This window comes from Culex quinquefasciatus, chromosome 3 (genome assembly GCF_015732765.1).
Source record: "Culex quinquefasciatus strain JHB chromosome 3, VPISU_Cqui_1.0_pri_paternal, whole genome shotgun sequence".
Classification (NCBI taxonomy): domain Eukaryota; kingdom Metazoa; phylum Arthropoda; class Insecta; order Diptera; family Culicidae; genus Culex; species Culex quinquefasciatus.
The window spans coordinates 115,704,280-115,723,210 of NC_051863.1; the positions used below are offsets into that span (position 1 = coordinate 115,704,280).

General features: G+C 38.6%; 1 protein-coding gene across 2 annotated transcripts in view; it reads left to right on the forward strand.

The window, feature by feature from the left end:
- LOC6040029 (mucin-5AC) overlaps positions 1-18,931 on the forward strand; it is a 355,515-nt gene that overhangs the window by 9,111 nt on the left and 327,473 nt on the right. For both annotated transcript variants that reach the window (XM_038264629.1, XM_038264628.1), the window contains exon 3: positions 6,801-7,809. In XM_038264629.1, the coding sequence (XP_038120557.1) occupies positions 7,092-7,809 (718 nt within the window). In that variant the 5' untranslated portion in view covers positions 6,801-7,091. The remainder of the gene's footprint in view (positions 1-6,800; positions 7,810-18,931) is intronic.

The window sequence follows — 18,931 nt, forward strand, 5'->3', positions numbered from 1 at the left end:
TTGCCTTCACCCGTTGATGTTGGTTGGTTTTCCCTCGGTTGCTGACTGAAGCCAGGAGGTGTTGTATTCTCTGCAACTTTTTGCCGCTGATTCAACGGCAATGGCTGCAGATTTGGAACCACTCGAACAGATCCCGCTCCAGGTGACGCCAAAGCAGGAAAATCCACGTCCGTGAAAGTTGGTGGTGTTTTGCGACGATTTGGATGGTGCCTCGTCGTCGCTTGCTGCCGAATTTTCACAAACTCAGCACGTTTTGGGCAGCTTCGATTCTTGGTAGAATGGTCGCCGCCGCAATTGAAGCATTTCGCTTCGATGTTCTCGTTGATTGTTTCGCAAGCTTGTGTTTTGTGCTCACCTCCGCAGGTTGCACAACGACTCTTGATGAAACAGTTCCTTCCACCATGTCCAAACTGCAAGCAGTTCGAACATTGTGTCACGTCACGGTGCACTGGACGATAACGTTCCCAAGTCACGATGATGTTGAAAATTGCCCGAACTGCCTTCAGCTCAGACGGCGTTGTTAATCCTTTCTCGAAATGAACCAGGTACAGTTGATCACGATACTTGATGTCCTTTTTGTGTCTCGTCATCTTAAAGACTTCGATCACGTTCAACTTAAGAGTTTTTAGCTCTTCTTTCAGCACACTCACATCCATGTCGTACAGGCCTCGGAGGACCTGTTTCATGGGGCGTTTACCTGGATCGTCATGGCTGTAGTATTCAATCTTTGTGTTGTTCAGGAAATCCCGAACGTAGTTGTAATCCTTTCTGGTAGGTAGCAGAATTTTGAGTCCATCAGCACACAAGCGAATGGAAGCTCGTAAAGCACCAGATTTGATAAACCCGGTCAGCCACTTTCGCACCGAATCCGATGACGATGTTTTCACAAAAATGGGTGGCAACTTTTCCCGTCGTTCAAATTCTTCCTTCTCGCTCACGTCCACAGGAGGGTAGCGAACTGGTTTCCAGACAATTTTTGAGCGTCCTTGCTCAAACTGCCTGGCTTTGCAGGTAGCTCTTCGGCATTCTTTAGCTTCTTCAAATCTGCCGATCCTGCTGGTGAGGACCGCCTCTTTTTCTTGCCCTGAAGCATTTTTGCACTTTTTAGGCACTTTTTTTGGTGTGTGAGGGACGCACGTCTGACTCGCTGCTCTGTCAACCACAGACTATCGATGCTTACCGCAACTTGAACTTTGAAGAAATATTTTTACCAATAAATGGGACAGCAGAGATTTGAAATATCATTTCTGTGGGGTTCCTCTAACGAACGCCCAAAAAGAAGGAAACAATAAAGCCATAACATTTGTTCTATTTAAAGCACAATATATTCCTCAAAAAGCAAGCGAAATTGGAACCTCCGCCGCTGTCGCCGCGGAAAAGTGCGGTGAAAATTCTTGCTGTTTTTTTTTTCGTGGTTGACAGACGATCTCGTGAAAATTTGCCGCTAGGGATGCTCATTTACTATATTTATTTTCTTAAACTATTATTTCTATAAATTGATTATCAATATATTTTTGAAAATTTTTTTAAAACAAATGTTGAGAAAAAAATTACAATTCAAGTTTGGAGTTATCTTTCATGAAATTGTGATCCAAAAAAAAACTTGCCAGACATGCGCCCTAGGATTTGTTTTGACGGGATTCCGACCGGTAGAAGCCAGCGCGAGCTAGACAACTGGCGCGACCAGATAATGATGGCGTCATGACGTTCTGTCGGCAGACGCCGACGGTGATGAGGTGATCGTTGCTCAAATTTAACTCTCTTTTGTTTATTTCTTTTAGAGAAAATTCTTATTTTTCTTGTTATAAAGGGTAATTTTGAGTAATTTCTTATTAAACTCACAACACTGGCAATATTAGTGAACTATTGAAATGATGCAATTTTTTATATGTTTTCAATTTGCATCTGGTTTTCTCACTCTTTTTTAACAAACCCCCTAAATTTCAGTAATTTTGTTTGACCCAATGTCACCCGTAATGACGGTACCTAGAAGACATCAAATTTTTCGCTCAAAGAGCTCTTTCCGAACACAGACGTGAAGTTCAAGTAGTTAGAATAAATAATGTGCAATGTAAATCGCTGTTCCTTCTTTTAAGCGTAACCCTAAAATTGCGCTCATCAGATTCAGAAGTTGTATTATTTGATTCTTCAAAATAGGTCACATAAGCTATAGTTAGAATATAACTGCGGGACGTTGATGGTTGGTTCAAAGTGTTCTTCAGGACTTCTTGCTTGTGATCGGGGTCGGCGTGAATAAAACTAGCCCACAGCTTTAGTGTCCTTCCAGATGAGAGTGGCCGTCTCGAAGCCCAGCGTTGAATTTGGGTTTCTCTTTGACTGCTATCATTTTGTTCAACATTTGTACTGACTTCTCCAACATTTGTACTGAGCTCTGCTGTTTCGACTTCAGCAAGCACGTTCAATTGAAGTTCGGGGCTCAAAGCCTGTTTACTAGCTGTCGCATCCGAAAATTTTTATTTATTTATTTTTGAAGCCCTCACGTCGACCGTTCTATTCAACAATCGCGTGAGAACTCATCAGAACCTAACTTGAACACGACTCTCTCACTTTCCATGGATTTTGACAACCAAGTGCGACAAATACTCTTTCTTTTTCGTAGAGTCGCTCTCCGAAAGGAATGGTTCATAGACAATCGGACTAGATTTGTAGACTAGCATACACATTATTTTTGGTTCTCTTTTATTTTCATTCATTCGCCCGCTGAACCTGGGACTCTGGCGTGTACAAGCTCGGCCCGGTAACGGTGAACGTCAGCGGAACATTCATCGCATCCGGCGTCTCGTTCCTGTAATCATCCCAGTCCTCACCGAGTACGTACTGATCGATTTGACCGAACATTCCACTTCTTATCGACCTTTTCGCTAAGCGCGGTGACCTTTGAAGCTAGTTTAGCATTACACTAAATCTCCCATATGCTCTCTTTTTGGGGGGGCGATTTACATATGAATGAAACAAAGGAGTAATCTACAAAACACGAATAAGGGGCCATCCACAAATTTGGGTAACCAAGAACTTCCGGAAGTCATGGCCTAGATATCTACCAGATCAACGAAGGTCTGTATGTGTGAATTTACCATCGGAATAGCTTTAGGTAACTTCAGTAAACCACATTGGATACCCTTCGCCATGTTGGATTGTTATAGGTCATCTAGGAATTCCTGGAAGTCATGACTGATATCTTCCAGATCAACGGTGGTTTATATGGGTGAATTAACCATCGGTATAGCTTCAGGTAGCTTCACCGAACCACGATGGATTCTCTGGAGTACGTTGGATTGTTATAAGTCATCCAGGAACTCCTGGAAGTGATGACCTGATAATCTACTACATCAACGGGGGTCTATATGGGTGAATTGACCATTGGTATAGCTTTAGGTAGCTTAAGTGAACCACGTTGGATATCCTTCCCCATATTGGATTCCCAAGTAACATTTTTTTCAGGAGTTCTTCAAGAGCTCTTCAAGATAGCTACAGCATAGCAGTTTGGACCGCGGTAGGATAAAACTCTCTTCAAGTACTCTTCCAAACTCCTAAAGAAGTTTTGAAGAGAATTTTATCCTACCGCGGTCCAAACTGCTATGCTGTAGCTAACTTGAAGATGGGTCATCCAAGAATTCCCAGAAGTGATGATCTGATGATCTTCCTGATCAACGGGGGTCTACAGGGTGTATTACCATCGTAATAGCTTAAGGTAACTTCAGTGAATAACGATGTACAACCCTGCAACTTGTTGGAATGTTTGGATTATACAGAAACTCAGGAAGTCATGGCCAGGGTGTCTACATAAACCAGGCCATGACTTGAGGGAGTTTCTGAATGAAAAAAAAAAAAAAAAACGGAATCGACGTAACACCTTATAATGTGGCCCTCTTAAACCTTGCGGTTTCGTCAACGGATCCACAGGCGTGTATCGTTCTTTTCGCGACAAGACTCCGCCTCCCGGGTCTGCTAAGTGTGAAGGTATGGGCACGGGGAGAGGGCACCGAATACCTATACAGTCGACTCTCTGGTTGTCAATATCCAAGGGGCCGTCGAGGAAGAGAATCATCAGTTTACAGAACGATGCAAAATGAAGACTCGATTGAAAATATGTTTTTTCTTGGTACCCAGCTATGGGAGAGAACCATGGCAACGTCCAGCAAACAAAAACAAACTAATGTCAAACACCCTTCAAAGCTTCGTTTTGCAAAGAAAAATGTCTATGCAAGCCATGAGATAGTGACAATATTGACAACCGGAAGAGATTTTTAAAGCAAACAGAATCCAAGGAACCGTCGAGAAAGAGATCCTTCAAGCGAGAGAAAATATCGAGGAATAAAGCCAATCGAAGTATGCAGTTTGAAGGGACTGAAGAATTCATCGATAGATGGAGCAATATTGATATCGAGAAGATCGACAGCCAGAGAGTCGACTGTATTTACACTTAGCATTGTTGCGTCCGCCTCGGGATTCGAACCGGCGACCTCTGGATTGTGAGTCCAGTGCGCGGTCCGATTGATCCACACAGGCAGAGAGGTTTCTGAATGACCTCAAACAAATCAACATGGCGCAGGGCATCCATCGTGGTTCAGTGATGTTATCTGAAGCTAAACCGATGGTTGATTTACCGATATAAACCACCGTTGATCTGGTAGATATCCAGGTCATGACTTTCAGGAATTCCTGGATGACCTATAACAATCCAACATGGCGAAGGGTATCCATCGTGGTTCACTGAAGTTACCTAAAGCTATACCGATGGTTAAGGCTACCAACTGTACGGATTTTTTCCTTACCATACGGATTTTCGAACCTCTTCGCGGATTTTTAACAAGCCGGAATTTTTGTTGGAAATTTTATGCATAATACGGATTTGTACGGAATTTTAACAACTTTTTAATCATTGAATTGCTTTTTTGATTTGGTCGAAGCTTTTGTTAACTAGAAATTTGTATTTTTCTGTGAGTTTTATTTAAAAGGGAGTTTTCCGGGGTTTCCTCAATTCAAACTTGATTATCAATAATTCTAGAGTTTTTGAACTATTGTCTTTCATATGTTGATAGGACCTTTAAAAAAATTCTGGAATTGTTATTTTACAAACACCTTGCTAAATATATTTATCCATTTCCAGAGGCTTTCTAAAACTTGTGAAAACATTTGAACATTTGAATTAACAAATCTAACGTTTTTTAAAGGTCCTATAAACTGTTGTGTTTCACATGTTATAGGACCTTTTCAATAAAAAAAAGTGTTCGTGAAAACAACTAAGAACGATATTATTCATAAAAGCCAACTTGACATTTCGTAAACTTTTAAATGTTTAACAAAAAAATGAAGAACATAATGATTTGATTCAAATCACGGTTTATTTTATGAATACTTTTAAACGTGCAAGTCATAAGCACTCTGATAGCATTTTGTAAAATTTGTTAGCTGTAAAAACGACACAGTTTTATATTTATAATTCTCAAATTTATAAAATTTAATTTATCTAAATAATTCATTGACAGTTTTTGTTATACCATGGTGTCATATCGGCAAAGTGTACAGATTTTTGCTCAGCAAGAGTTGGTAGCCTTACCGATGGTAAATTCACACATACAGACCCCCGTTGATCAGGTAGATATCCAGGCCATGACTTTCGGGAGTCCTGGGTAACCCATAACAATCCAACATGGCGCAAAGTGTCCATCGTGGTCTACTGAAGCTACTTGAAGCTATACCGATGGGTAATATACCCATATAGACCCCCGTTGATCTGGTAGATATCCAAGTCATGACTTCCGGGAGTTCTTGGATGACCCATAACAATCCAACGTACCCCAGAGTATCCATCGTGGTTTACTGAAGCTACATCGAATGTTAATTTACCCATATAGACCCCCATTAATCAGGTAGATATTTGGAGTTTCTTTTTTTTTTTTGAAAAGTTCAAATAAACCAAATTTTCAGTTTTTTGCTTTTTGGGTGTTTTTAAAACCGCCTTGAGTCAGGGGTATTAAAAACACCCAAAAAGCAAAAACTGAAATTTTGGTTTATTGGACCTTTTCAAAAAAAAAAAACTCCAGATATCTAGGCCATGACTTTCGGGAGTTCTTGGATATCCAGAACCCCGCAATAACGCTCCCCCGATGTACGGCAATGGAGCATTTCCATTCGAACAGTTTTTGACAGTTCGCTCCATAAGAAATACATTGTAGAAAAAAACAAAAACTGCTCGAATGGAAGTGCTCCATTAGAGCGTTATTTGAGGGGAGCGTTATTTCGGGGTTTGAGCGCAATTCGGGGGGCGTAAAACAGGGTTGGCGCAATCGGGGGGATCGTAATTCTGGGATTTAGTGTATCGCTCTGTACCGTTTTCAACCAATGCGAAAAGTAGTTCTGCAGAGATCACGCTTTTGCAGGTTCCGCAGTCAGCTTCGAACACCAGACGACGACCACAGCGTCGAGATGACCGTACGGGTTGGAGAGCGAAATTAGTAAGCTGCCCATATGCAAAACAGCAAGCTGAGAAAAACGCATGTTGAAAATGCATATGGGACATTTATGCGATCAGGGGCAGTATATGGCTATATAAACCTTTGGTATAGCTTCAGGTAGCTCCAGTGGACCACGATGTACACTTTGTGGTATGTTGGATTGTTTTGGGTCATTTGGGAACTCCCGGAATTTCGCGGGCAATTGTTCTTTTTGTCCCATATGTTCGTCTTTCCCCACTTTTCCCTAAATGCATATAAATTTTTCCTGTACTACTTATACCGGTCATTACTAACTGTTTTTTTTTCCTATTTTCATTTCAGATTTGAGTGGTTGTATGAAAAAAAAATTAAATGTGTTTAACGAAGAGAAGAAAATGTAAAGGAAGTTATTGTGTGATAAGTGATTAAATGTTGAGTTGAAAGGCAGTCACCCACCGAAATCTCATGCCAAGTGCAAAGCTTGGTGTCCCAAGGACACATCAGTGATGTTCAGTGTGTAAAATCAAGAGGGGCGAAAAGGGGGAGGAGTGAAATCCGGCAGCCGCAGTGGCCCCCCAGAATGTGTCCAGTGGTGCCGCGGGGGCCGTCAGCCGAACGTACGGGCTGATCTTTATGCTGCTGACACTTTTGCTCTCGTCGGCGAGTCCCCTAGCGGTGCCATCAGCGGCACAGTCTCAGAATCATCACCGGAAAAGTGTTGTAGTGCCGAGTAGTTCTAGCGTATCATTCCTGGCCGGTCAACAAATGCAGCAGCAGCAGCAACACCATGGCGGAGGTCAGCGGAGAACTGAGTCGGTTCTGCCGAGTTGGCCGGACACCCCACCGGATCTGTACAACATCACGCTCAGCGCAATGAAGCAGTACATTCGAAGCCAACTGAACTCTACCCGGTTCGCGAAGGGACCCCGAAAGCGATCCCACCACCACTTCTCGGACGCCGACCTGGACTTTTATCAGAAGCTCAAAGAGTTCAACAATACCCAACAGTCCGGATTCGTTCCGCACCCCGTACTAGGTTTTAGCAGCAACAGATCGTCTCCGCCATGGCTCAATCAGTCAAATTCCGTCCGGGAGCCGGTTGGGGTGGAGTTACCACTCAAGGAAGAGGAGCGGATGGTCCCGTGCGGGATCGTTCCGGAGCAGTCCCGAGCAGCTGCCGCCGACGCTGGTTCTGTGGACGCGGTTGGTGGTAGTGGCCAGAAGGAAGAAAACGTCCTTATGGACGATCCTCGCGAGTACATTCCGAGGGTATCGTCTGCGGGTGGCGTCTATCAGCACCGACCGGTGGCGAAAACGACCAGCTGGGATGCCGCCTTCGTAAGACATAAAGGTGAGTGGAGAAGTTGACTCTTTTAAAATCAATTGTGGCTTTAATTCATCACTACTTGTCTTTAGCGCTGTTACTCCCCGAATAAATAACCCGAATTTGATGACCACGACCACGTCCGCATATTTGTCTTACGAGTAACTCGACAGTTCAACTCATCAGAATTAAGAAAGGGTTAAGGAGGTACTCGATTCCATTAAGGTGTGCCCCTCCGACGACGGGCCATAATGACTTGAATCAATCCTTGCGCTGATTTGCAGTGGGCGCTAATGGGAGTCGTAAATTCGCCTGTCACCGTTGTGTACTGCATTAAACCTGACTGTTTGATGGCTTCAGAAGGCGAGAAGGCAGAAAAAACGACGTCCACCAAAAGTTAAACCCACAATTGACGAAAATCCTTTCCATACGGGCCCCCGTCATCAGGCGTCATGGCCGTCCTGGTTGTGTCCACCCGCGACATGCGACGCGATCAGGGTCGGACTCAAATTTAACGCTAAGCTTTACAAAAATGTCCAACTCCACCAATTGGGTACTAAAGTCCTATGTAAATTTTTATGTACAACGGTAAAAAACACGATTAAAAACCATTTCTGATCACTTTTTTTCATTTTAATGCAAAAATTTTTTTTGACAAGACAACATTTTTTCGATCGATCAACTATGGTCCCCTTGGAACGAGCTGTCAAGTAGGAGCTTTTCTGTCAAGAAGGACCGCGAGGTTAATTTTTCAAAATTGATTTAAAAATCCATTTTAAACTCTTTGTGCTCGTACAAAGGGTCATTGTACTCAGAAAAATAAGCTTTATCGCTGTAAACAATAATATCAGCAATCTAAGCTTCATTTTAGGACCCAATTCCGACCGAAATTGACATAAAAACTCAAATTGGTGACCTTGCCCTCCCCCTCGAAGCCGACCCTGTTCGCTCCCCGGGGCCAGACCAAAGGTATTACGATGGGTCGTAAAATCTTCCAACTCTCGACCGTGGTGCTGCTGGTCGGTTGTTGTGGTCATTATGCAGAATTTCAATTACGTGACATGCGATGCCAACGAAAGTGTGCGATAAAATCGTCTCCTGGCTGCTGGCCGCCATGTTCGACGGACAAATGGGCAGCGAATTGGCCAAAGTGGTCGTTGCCGGAGATGACCCGCGCCGCCCGTCTCGTAAAACCATCGGACGAGGCGGCAAATTAAGATGCGACCAGACAAAACAACGACGACGAGGACGAAGGCGCAGACGAGATTTTGAAGCCAGCGTTAATCCATTGAGGACCGTCGCGACGCTGTTTGGCCGTTTTACGTGTCAGTCAGTTAGGGATTGAGTCCTTTGAGCGCGGCAAAAAATCTCCTCCAAGTTCCACGCAAAGTAGTGTACCCTTATAAAAGTAATAGTTTGTGTACCTTTAAATACTTATTGATATGTTTTTTTTTTTTCTAGAAACTGTTTCATCTTATTCAGTTAAATTAATTCAAAAAAAATATTTTAAAATTATTAAACGATAAGGAAAATTTTCCACAATTGAAAATATAAAAACGTAATTCCCTTCCAACTCACACGAAATCGGAACAAGAAGCCCCGACCCCTCTTTGATTTGCGTGAAACTTTGTTTTAAGGCGTAACTTTTGTCCCTGATCACGAATCCGAAGTCCGTTTTTTATTTCTCGTAACGGAAGGGCTTACATTTACATTTACTTACATTTTGAACATGCGATAAAAGAAAGATTTTTTTTCATTTTCAAATTTCGTGTTTTTTTGCAATTTTGCAGGGTTACTTTTTAGAGGGTTAGCGAAATTAGCAGAACTTTCTGAAAAAATCACCCTTTTGAGTTATTGTAGTTTCTAAAAGAACATTAAATATTCCGTAAAATGACATGTTTTAGCACTTTTTCAAATTCGAAAATACTAAAATAGCCTATCAAAATAAAAAATCTTGCTCAAAAATGTTTGCACCGTTTAATATTAGGATTCAGTCCGCAAAGACGGAGTGATTGTTTTTTTGTGATTTTTCTCAATCTGTAAAACGCAAATTTTTAATAGTCAAACCAATTTTAATGTTTTTTAAATTAATGATTATTATTTCAACAAAATCTCTGCGAGTTTTTCCCAATTTTCAAACAAAAGCAGTTATCTAAAAGTTTCATGAAATACAGTTAAAATCCAAATAGTTTTAAAATATTTCATAATCATATAGAACAATTTATTGTTAATTTTGTAATATATTAGTGAGATTTGTACTATATCAAACTTAGGCAATCTTATCTCATGCATAATTTGAAGAAATTCTTTTTAATAAATAGGTCCTTCGTTCTATAATATTTATGCGAGTTTGTTCACGCTTTCAAACCATTGAACCATTTACATTGAATAATTGTTGATCTGAAGCGTCATGCACAGCAATACAGCAAGTTCTTTGTCATACTGGTCATGTCTGCAACATAACCACCTGCACCTATGTGGAACATTTCAACATTTCTGACAATCTCCTGAAAACAAATCCTGCTATATGTGTTTAATTGATTTTTGTTGTTAAAAATTTCTAATCGTGATTAGAGAAAAGATCGATTACGTGGATTTTAATTTTTATTTTGCTGGGGGAAAACGCCCAGCAGCACAAAGTGCGCGTCAAGTGCGCGAACTGTGGTGGAAACAACACAAGGCAAATTTCCGTGGCTGTGCCGCGCGGAAAAAGTACATCGATGAGCAGGACACGAAGAAGAAAGCGCCAGCGTCCCGCCAACCTCCGAAGACTTCGAGCTCGACCGCTGCAGCAGCTGGCGGAAGAGCGGTTCCATCGACCTGAGTTTTTCGCTCTTGCTGGAGAGATGCTCACTAGCGTGGTTCACGGATATATGAAAAAGACAAAAGTGTTCAATTTCGTTTGCATCAACCGGAATTTTGAAGTACTATGACCCAAAAAGCTAGCCTGAAAATTTTAGCTTATTTGGTTATGGTTTAGTTGCTCCAGTTTTGATATGAAGTTAGAATAGAATTTCAATAATTTTAATTGATTTATTTTTCACTTTTTAACTCTTCTTCTAGAAAGTTTTCCTCAACCCGATAAAACTTTATCATGTAAGAGTTTTCTTATAGGTTTTGATTCGGGGAACAACTTTGTAGAACATCGCAAAGCGCTAGGAAATGATCCCGAAAAGATACAGATTAATTTTTTTAGCATATTTTGAAATTTTGCCGAAAAAAGTAAACTCTAAAAAACATCCTGTATCTTTCCAGGATCAATTCTTAGCACTTTGCGATGTTCTACAAAGTTGTTCCCCGGATCAAAACCTATAAGAAACCTATGAATTGGAAAATTTGATAGAGTTTTGGGAAATTTTCTATAAAAAAAAGTAAATCTTTCCCTGTTCCTGAGGGGAACACCCTTGAAGAGTATCGGGGCCGGCATTTACAAAGCGGATTCAGTGGCAGTTTCATTCTCAACTTAATGTTAACATGTTAGGGTTAATGATAACATTCCATAGGTCGCCTCCCTAAGGTGTCGTGATAAGGTCCAGTTTGTGACGATACACTACCTTCCCTTTACTAAGCAATCGATTCCAGAAGGGAAAAGATCACCAGTTGTGTTGGTCCGAGCCGGGATTTGAACCCCGATCTACCGCTTACGAGACGGAAGCGTTATCACTGGGCTACGTGGCTCGGTATTTTTTTTTCTATAAGAACATGTAAAAAGTTACAATTCTCCATATTAAATTGAATCAAGTTCCACCAATACTGTGATTTAGTTTTAACCTTTTCTATTACTATCCTTTTTCTAAGCAAATCTAGAAAGTTTTTTTAATGTTTCCTTCTCTTGTCAAATCCATTGTTAGAATATCCAATTACTCCACATTTAACTATAGTTCAAATCATAGTTAAAAAGGAACTCCAAAACTCTATTAGGTTATAAGAAATACGGAATTTTAAATTGATTATTTACTAATAAAATATTTTTTTTATTTGGCTCACACTTTTTGGGGGCCTTTCCTATGATCAAATAATACATTTTGTTTCATTAGGTTACCCATGGGTTCAAAACCATACAAGTCTCCTACAATTTTGATGACAACATGCATACAAAAATGGTCCGTAAATATTCGAAAATCGTTTGAACGAATTTTCTTAACGGTTTGGTGTTTTAGGCCCAATTTTAGGTAATTATGAGAAGTATTCAGAACAAATGGTGTACGGAAAATTAAAATAGCTTTTTTTTTTATTATTTTTTTAGCACAAAAATTCATCTTCCCCAAATATATTTTTTTATTCCAATTTTTCTAATAATTTAGGGGACAAAAAACCATAACTTTTGAGCTCTAGATAAGTGTGAAAAAAATGTGTTTGTTTAGAAAAATATAAACTGTACTCGTATTTGTTAACTCCAGTTTTTAATGTAAAATCAAATAAGCATTCGAAAAGTACTTAGCAGCTTTTTGATAAAGTGCACTGTTTACAAGATATACCTACAAACAAATTTTATTTATTTTTTCTAAATAAACCAACCTTTTTTTATAAGGCCGTTGCAAATATTTTTCAAAGTTAAGCATGTTAGGACTCTTTGAAAATTGTTTAGAATTTTTATGAAATTGCGTTGTACAGCACCGCAAAAACTTTTTTTTTCGCAAAAAATCAAATTTTCGTCAATACTTAGATATTTTGGCAACTTACGATTGCAAAACAACTGGCCAGGTGCATAAAGCATTTTAAAACACTTTTTATATTAAATTGCTCGTAATTTCAATCTTCATACTTTTTCAATTTTTTTCAAACAGATCTTAAAATTTAAAAATTGTTTATTTTTTACATTTTTTAAAATTTCATTTCATTTTTTCGGAATTTTTTTTTAAACTTATAATTTGACGGCTTTTTTTCCTCGCTGCCTCCACTGCAGCCTGAGCATGACCCGTAAAAGTGGGTCATCACGATTACCCGTCATTAACCTGTCGAGCGCGTGCGAAAGGTAGCCTTCGGGTTCGGAGACGTAACAATCAAAATGAAGAATTTTTAAGTTAAGTACAGTCATCCCACATATTCGGAACACCCACAAATTCGGAACACTTTTGTGGTAATTTGTCAATAGTATGCAAAATGCAACTTTTCTGTCATCCCTGCTATTTTTAGGACCTTTATTTGGACATTCTCTTGCTATTTCACTAGTTAAAATAGTACTTTTTGAGCAAAAAACCTCATTTCAAGACTGTTTTATCCAGGGCTGCAAAACACTGTCTCCAAATTGCCTGTTCCATAATTGTGGGATGTTATTGTGCCTCCCACAATTGTGGAACATCTGAATTTAATTGATATTTTCACAAAAAAAGTTATCAGACCATGTTTAAAACATCACTAAGCTTGAGTTTTATTGGTTTCAGAGTGTGAAGTCATTTTTTTGTAAAAAATATGTACTCCTGGAGAGAAAAAAAGTTTGTTTACATCGTAAGAAAAAAGTGTTCCGAATTTGTGGATTTCAAGGGTCAATGTTTTTCTTTAAAAACTTGATATAAAACGTAAACATGTACAGCAAGTCTATACATCAATCGAAAGATCGCAAGAAAAGCTTCACATGGCAGATCTGTAAACTGTTCCGAATATGAGGGATGACTGTACTCCAAAAGCACGCAGAAAAAAAATCCGAATTTACAGAGAGCAACACAGCTTAATCCTCTCAACGGTTCTTTTTCTTTTAATCTCAGGTCCTCTCATGGTTATTTTGAAATGTGTCACATAAATAAAATTGCCATAAAATGATTTTTTAATGACACTCGTGTCCGGCGACGACGGTGATGACAAAAACGACGTGTTGACCCTTTAAGCTTTGTGGGAAAGAAATGGGAGGAAAGAAAGTGGTAGATCTTTAATTAACAGCTTGAAATATCTAAAAAAATAATGAAAAACTGATGATTTTAGTTAAAAATTCAAAATTAATAAGTTGTTAACTCTCAAATCTTTTCAGTGAATAGTTTACACAAATTAAACTATGCAAAAGTATTAGTTTTTCCCAGCACGAAACAATAAATCAACGCTTTCGAGCCAAGTACCTGATTCAGAGTCCTGTTATCTCCACTAAATCAAAAATATGGAATCATAAAATAACTCATGAGGGGGGAGACCCAGAGACAGTTGTTGAATGTGTGTGCCTGTGTGTCTGAAATGCACAGTAGCTACTGGTGTGCCACAGATGCATTCTTGCATCGTATGCACACATTTTTCACTTCCACGCGAGAGTAATTCCTAACTTCTTCTGTAGTCTGACTTGCAGCGCAAACGGTGAAACACTGGAGGTCCTTTTTTGAGCAAAAGAAAAAGACGGAAAAAGTTTAAGATTGTAATATGAAAAAATCAACAATCAAAAATAAGCAATAATCTACAATCAACACTCTTCAATCAGCAAACCACTCTAGAAAAAAACAATTATTCAAAAAAAATATTATTTGAAGACTTTCTTTATTTTTCCATTTTTTTACCACAAAAAAAAGTCTTCCAGTGTGCACACACTGTTGTAATGTTGTGCAGGCAATGGAAGAGCAACAGCAAAAAAAAAGTGGGCAGCTATAAAATTGTAATTACCACGCGAAAGCGGTAAAATTTATGATAACAACAATGTTTATACAACACACCAGCGAGGGATTCGCGTGGTTTGGCCTTTGCATTTCGCCGCCCGCCCCGTCCTGACCGGCAACGCCCACCCCAATTGCTGCAGTTGCATCCCAAAATCCGCGCGGTCCTTGTGGCCGCCCAAACCTGAAACGCAGCGGCAGCGGCTATTTGTTTTTGCAATTTTTTCCAGCTTTTGTTTTCGGTAATTTTTCATTTTATAATTTATGTGCACATTAAAGCGATTTATCTAGGTCTGGTTTACCGGTCACGGTGCACCACAAGCGTGAATCTGCTGCTGCAATGTTTGCTCCTGGTGCACGTTTTGGCGTTCGGTTCCACCCACCCGAGTTTTGCCAACCATTATAAATTGGTTGGCCCATTTTTAAGCAAATAATTGAGTTTCAAGTCTGACCGGCGAATTAGTGTTCTGGTTGTTTGAGTAATTGCAGTTTGGTCATGTAAATTGAAGCTTTTATTTATGAAAATGATGTCATGAAGTGTTGATTTTATCTGTTAACAATGTATGAAAACTTACTTGAGATTAATTTGTTCATGAAATTGAGTTCAAAACAAAAAAAAATGAATTAAATAGTTGAAAAATGCAAAACTAATCCAATAAATTTGTAATAACTTTTATATGGAAGTATTGATCTGCGCCCAGATAAAAAGCTTTGTGTGTGTTTGTGCATTCTGATAAATTTGTTCCATAAACTTTTAATTTATTTTGTAAAACTTTGCCTTGATCTCAATTGATCAAAAATCCTGATACCTTTATTCGATACTGCTGAACAAACAATAAATAATGCCAGAAATCAAGGGAAAAAACATTTTAAAGAGTTTTTTTTAAAGGAGCTATCAACATATGAAACACAATAGCTTATAGGACCTTTAAAAACTCTAGACTGCGATAGTTTGACAATATGAGCGATTATCAATACTTTTTTGGCACTGACAAATTCGTTATTCTAGATTACTATTTCAAAGCAACCAATAGTACCTTTTGAAAAGTAATCGAGAATTGATAGACGCAACTTTAATTACCCAAGTGTTATGAAAGGTCATCGCTCAAATTTTCAAAAAATCTCAGTTTTCGGAATACCTCGGAATTCTGTAATTGAAACTCCACAGGTTTTTTTTTAATTTTTACATCAAACTATTTTTTTCCTTGAAAACCTAATCAAGGTGACTGGTTAATTGCGTTCAACTGAGTCAAATCGGTTAAAATTATACGGAGCTTTTAGTTTTGCCTTCCTCACTGAGGTAAGGCTATAATCCTGCTCTTAAAATGAACTTTGTATAAAAACGTCGTAGACCCACCTTCATGCGTACATATCGACTCAGAATCGAAAACTGAACAAATGTCTGTGTGTATGTGTGTGTGTATGTATGTATGCGACCAACAAACTAGCTCATGTTTCTCGGCACTGGCTGAACAGATTTGACCCAAATCTGTTGCGTTCGACTTGGTTTAGGGTCCCATAGATCGAGTTTTATACAGATTGAAGTTTCGATAAGTAGTTCAAAAGTTATGTATAGAAATGTGTATTCACTTATATCCGGATCTCACTTAAATGTATGTAAACTATGTTCGGGTCTATCATCCGACCCATCGTTGGTTAGGTTATCAAAAGACCTTTCCAACGACCTAAAACATTGAAGATCTGGCAACCCTTTCTCAAGATATAGCCACTTAAGTGATATTGATGTACTTTTTGGAAGCCGGATCTCACTTAAATGTATGTAAACTATGCCGGATCCACCATCCAACCCATCGTTGATTAGGTTATCAAAAAACGTTTCCAAGGAGTTCAAAACATTGAAGATCTGGCAACCCTGCCTCGAGATATGGCCACTTAAGTGACATTTATGTACTTTTTTGAAGCTGGATCTCATTTAAATGTATGTAAACTATGCCGGATCCACCATCCAACCCATCGTTGATTAGGTTATCAAAAAACGTTTCCAAGGAGTTCAAAACATTGAAGATCTGGCCACCCTGTCTCGAGATATGTATATAAACACACTTTTTTCTTACGGATGAATGGTCTTGAAACCTTATTGTGAAAGTATTAGTTAAATTCAGGTGTTTCACTATTGTGCGAGGCACAATTACATCTCACAATTTTAGAACAGGAAATTTGGAGGCAGTGTTTTGTTGCTCGGAATGAAATAGTCTTGAGGTTTTTTTTTGTTTTAAAAGTACCGTAAAACGGGGTGACTTTGATAGCCGGGGTGACTTTGATAGGTTTGCGATTTTTCCGCAAAATGAAGAGTACAATTAAAATACGTAAGGAATGGTTCAGAAACATACTGACCGTGGTAGAGAAGTGTTCAAAGTACCTCATGAAGAACTTTTCATAAATTTTTGAAAAGTTTAGAAAGTTAGTTAACTATAGTTAAGAAAATGTGGATGAAAGTCATTATTTTAAACTTCTCAATGTGTCATGATTTTCTCAATGAACATGATTTTTAATCGGAAAACGGAATGCATTTTCGGATTCTTTGGACAATTTTCTACTAGGAGAAGGTTAAATAAGTTTGTAAATAATAAATAATATGTGTTTTTGAAACACAATTAAAAATAATCTCCAAATTTATAGGCAAATTCAGTTGAACAAATTTCATGTAAAATGTGAAAACTTGTGATTCGTGCTTCGAATTCAGTTTAAAATGCAATATAAATCGATAATTTTATAAACAAAACTATTTTTAACAAATTTCAGGCAAAATTCCGACTTTTTAACAATTTTACCTAAAATTTATATGTATTTTGTTAAAAAGCTTATAAACTTAGTTAACTTCATATAAACATTGATTTTTTTCTAACAAACTATATCAGCTACTTTAGTGATGGTACATTTAACGTACAAATAAAGTTTGAACATCTTAAATATGATTTTAACAAGAAAAACTATGACTATCAAAGTCACCCCGGAATTAAAACCAAGAATTTTTAACGTAACTATTTTTCTAAACACTATTGAAAAAACTTTTTTTCCAAAATAGTGCATGGACTTTGTGTGGTCTACCCCAGTACATGTTTTAACAATAATAATCTTGAGAAAAACCTTACCTGTTGGAAAATATTCTAAAAATAAATTGAAATCCTATCAAAGTCACCCCGGTTTACGGTACTACTTTTACTGGTTAAGTAGCAAGAGAATGTCCAAATAAAGGTCCTAAAAATAGGAGGGTCGACAGAAAAGATGCATTCGGTGTGCAATTGACAAATTAAATTATCACAAAAGTGTTCCGAATTTGTGGGTTTTCCGAATATGTGGGATGACAGCATAGACGATTCCCCAAAACATTTGTGTGTCGTTTTGAGCATGAGCATGAGCATGACCATGGTTGACTGCCAATGAGCTGCTACTCCGTTATTGACAGATCAGCTGAAGTTAAACAATGAATCAAAAATGATCAGTGGGAGCCAACCATCCGTTCACTGTTTAACTTCTGAAGATCTCTACTTTATTAGTCAATACCGGCGCCCTCCCAAGAAGCCTGCAGTTCAACGAAAGGGAGGAATGTTAGTCCGATAGTTGAAGTTGCAGACTCATCAAGCACATAGTTTTTCGCTATATACTTGTTGATACCGCTTGAGACGCTTGAATCCACAGCATCTCCTTCAAGCATCACGTGATTAATATTTTTTTTGGGTTAGTAGGATAAGGTATTGGCTTTTCGATGCCTCCCGAGCTACGACGCTATGGGGAGGACTTTTATAACAGACCCGTCGGCGAGCCTTCCGAGCAACGGTGCTATGGGAAGGTCTTTCTGGTTAGCACACACAATCACTCACACACAGTTATTTTGCTCTACTATTAACTCGACGATCCAAATTGTCAGTGCGTCTTTCGATCATTATATAGAAATGGCTTATTCATCGCAAATAAATAAAACCTCGAAAAATTTAAACACAATCTATCCGACGCCGTGCCTTCCGATCAACGAAAATAAAGGAAGGGCTTTGAAAATCACAAAACAATAAATTAAGACACACACAAAAACACACAAAAAAAAATAACTTTTCACTCCGAATATTTTTTACACCACCTTTACAAATCACGCACTCACCCCATACGAACAGCGACACAAAAGCACACAAAAAAGTTAACCTGAATAATCACGACTTCGCGTCCCCACTTCCAGCGCACCAATCTCCCCAAAACATTTGTGTGTCGTTTTATCCATAAACTTTTGAAAAAAAATGATTCAATTGAATTAAGAAAACTTGAAAATAAATTTGTACAATTTGCAGTTTGGCTTGTAAATGACATTGCAAAATTCACTTTTTGAAATAAATTTTATTTTCTTGAAAAGTGCTTCAATTGTTTCCAAATATCAGGTAGGTTTCGTCAAACTCCACAATATTTAGGTAAACATAGGTAAACTACCTAAAGGTTTATTCAAATATTACGTAATGCAGTGACTTGTGAGAAGAATTTAACGACTTTGTCAAGCATCATTAATTTTTCTTAGGTTTAACGAATGTGTTGCATTCTTTTTCCATATATTAAAATAACCCCTAAGAATATTT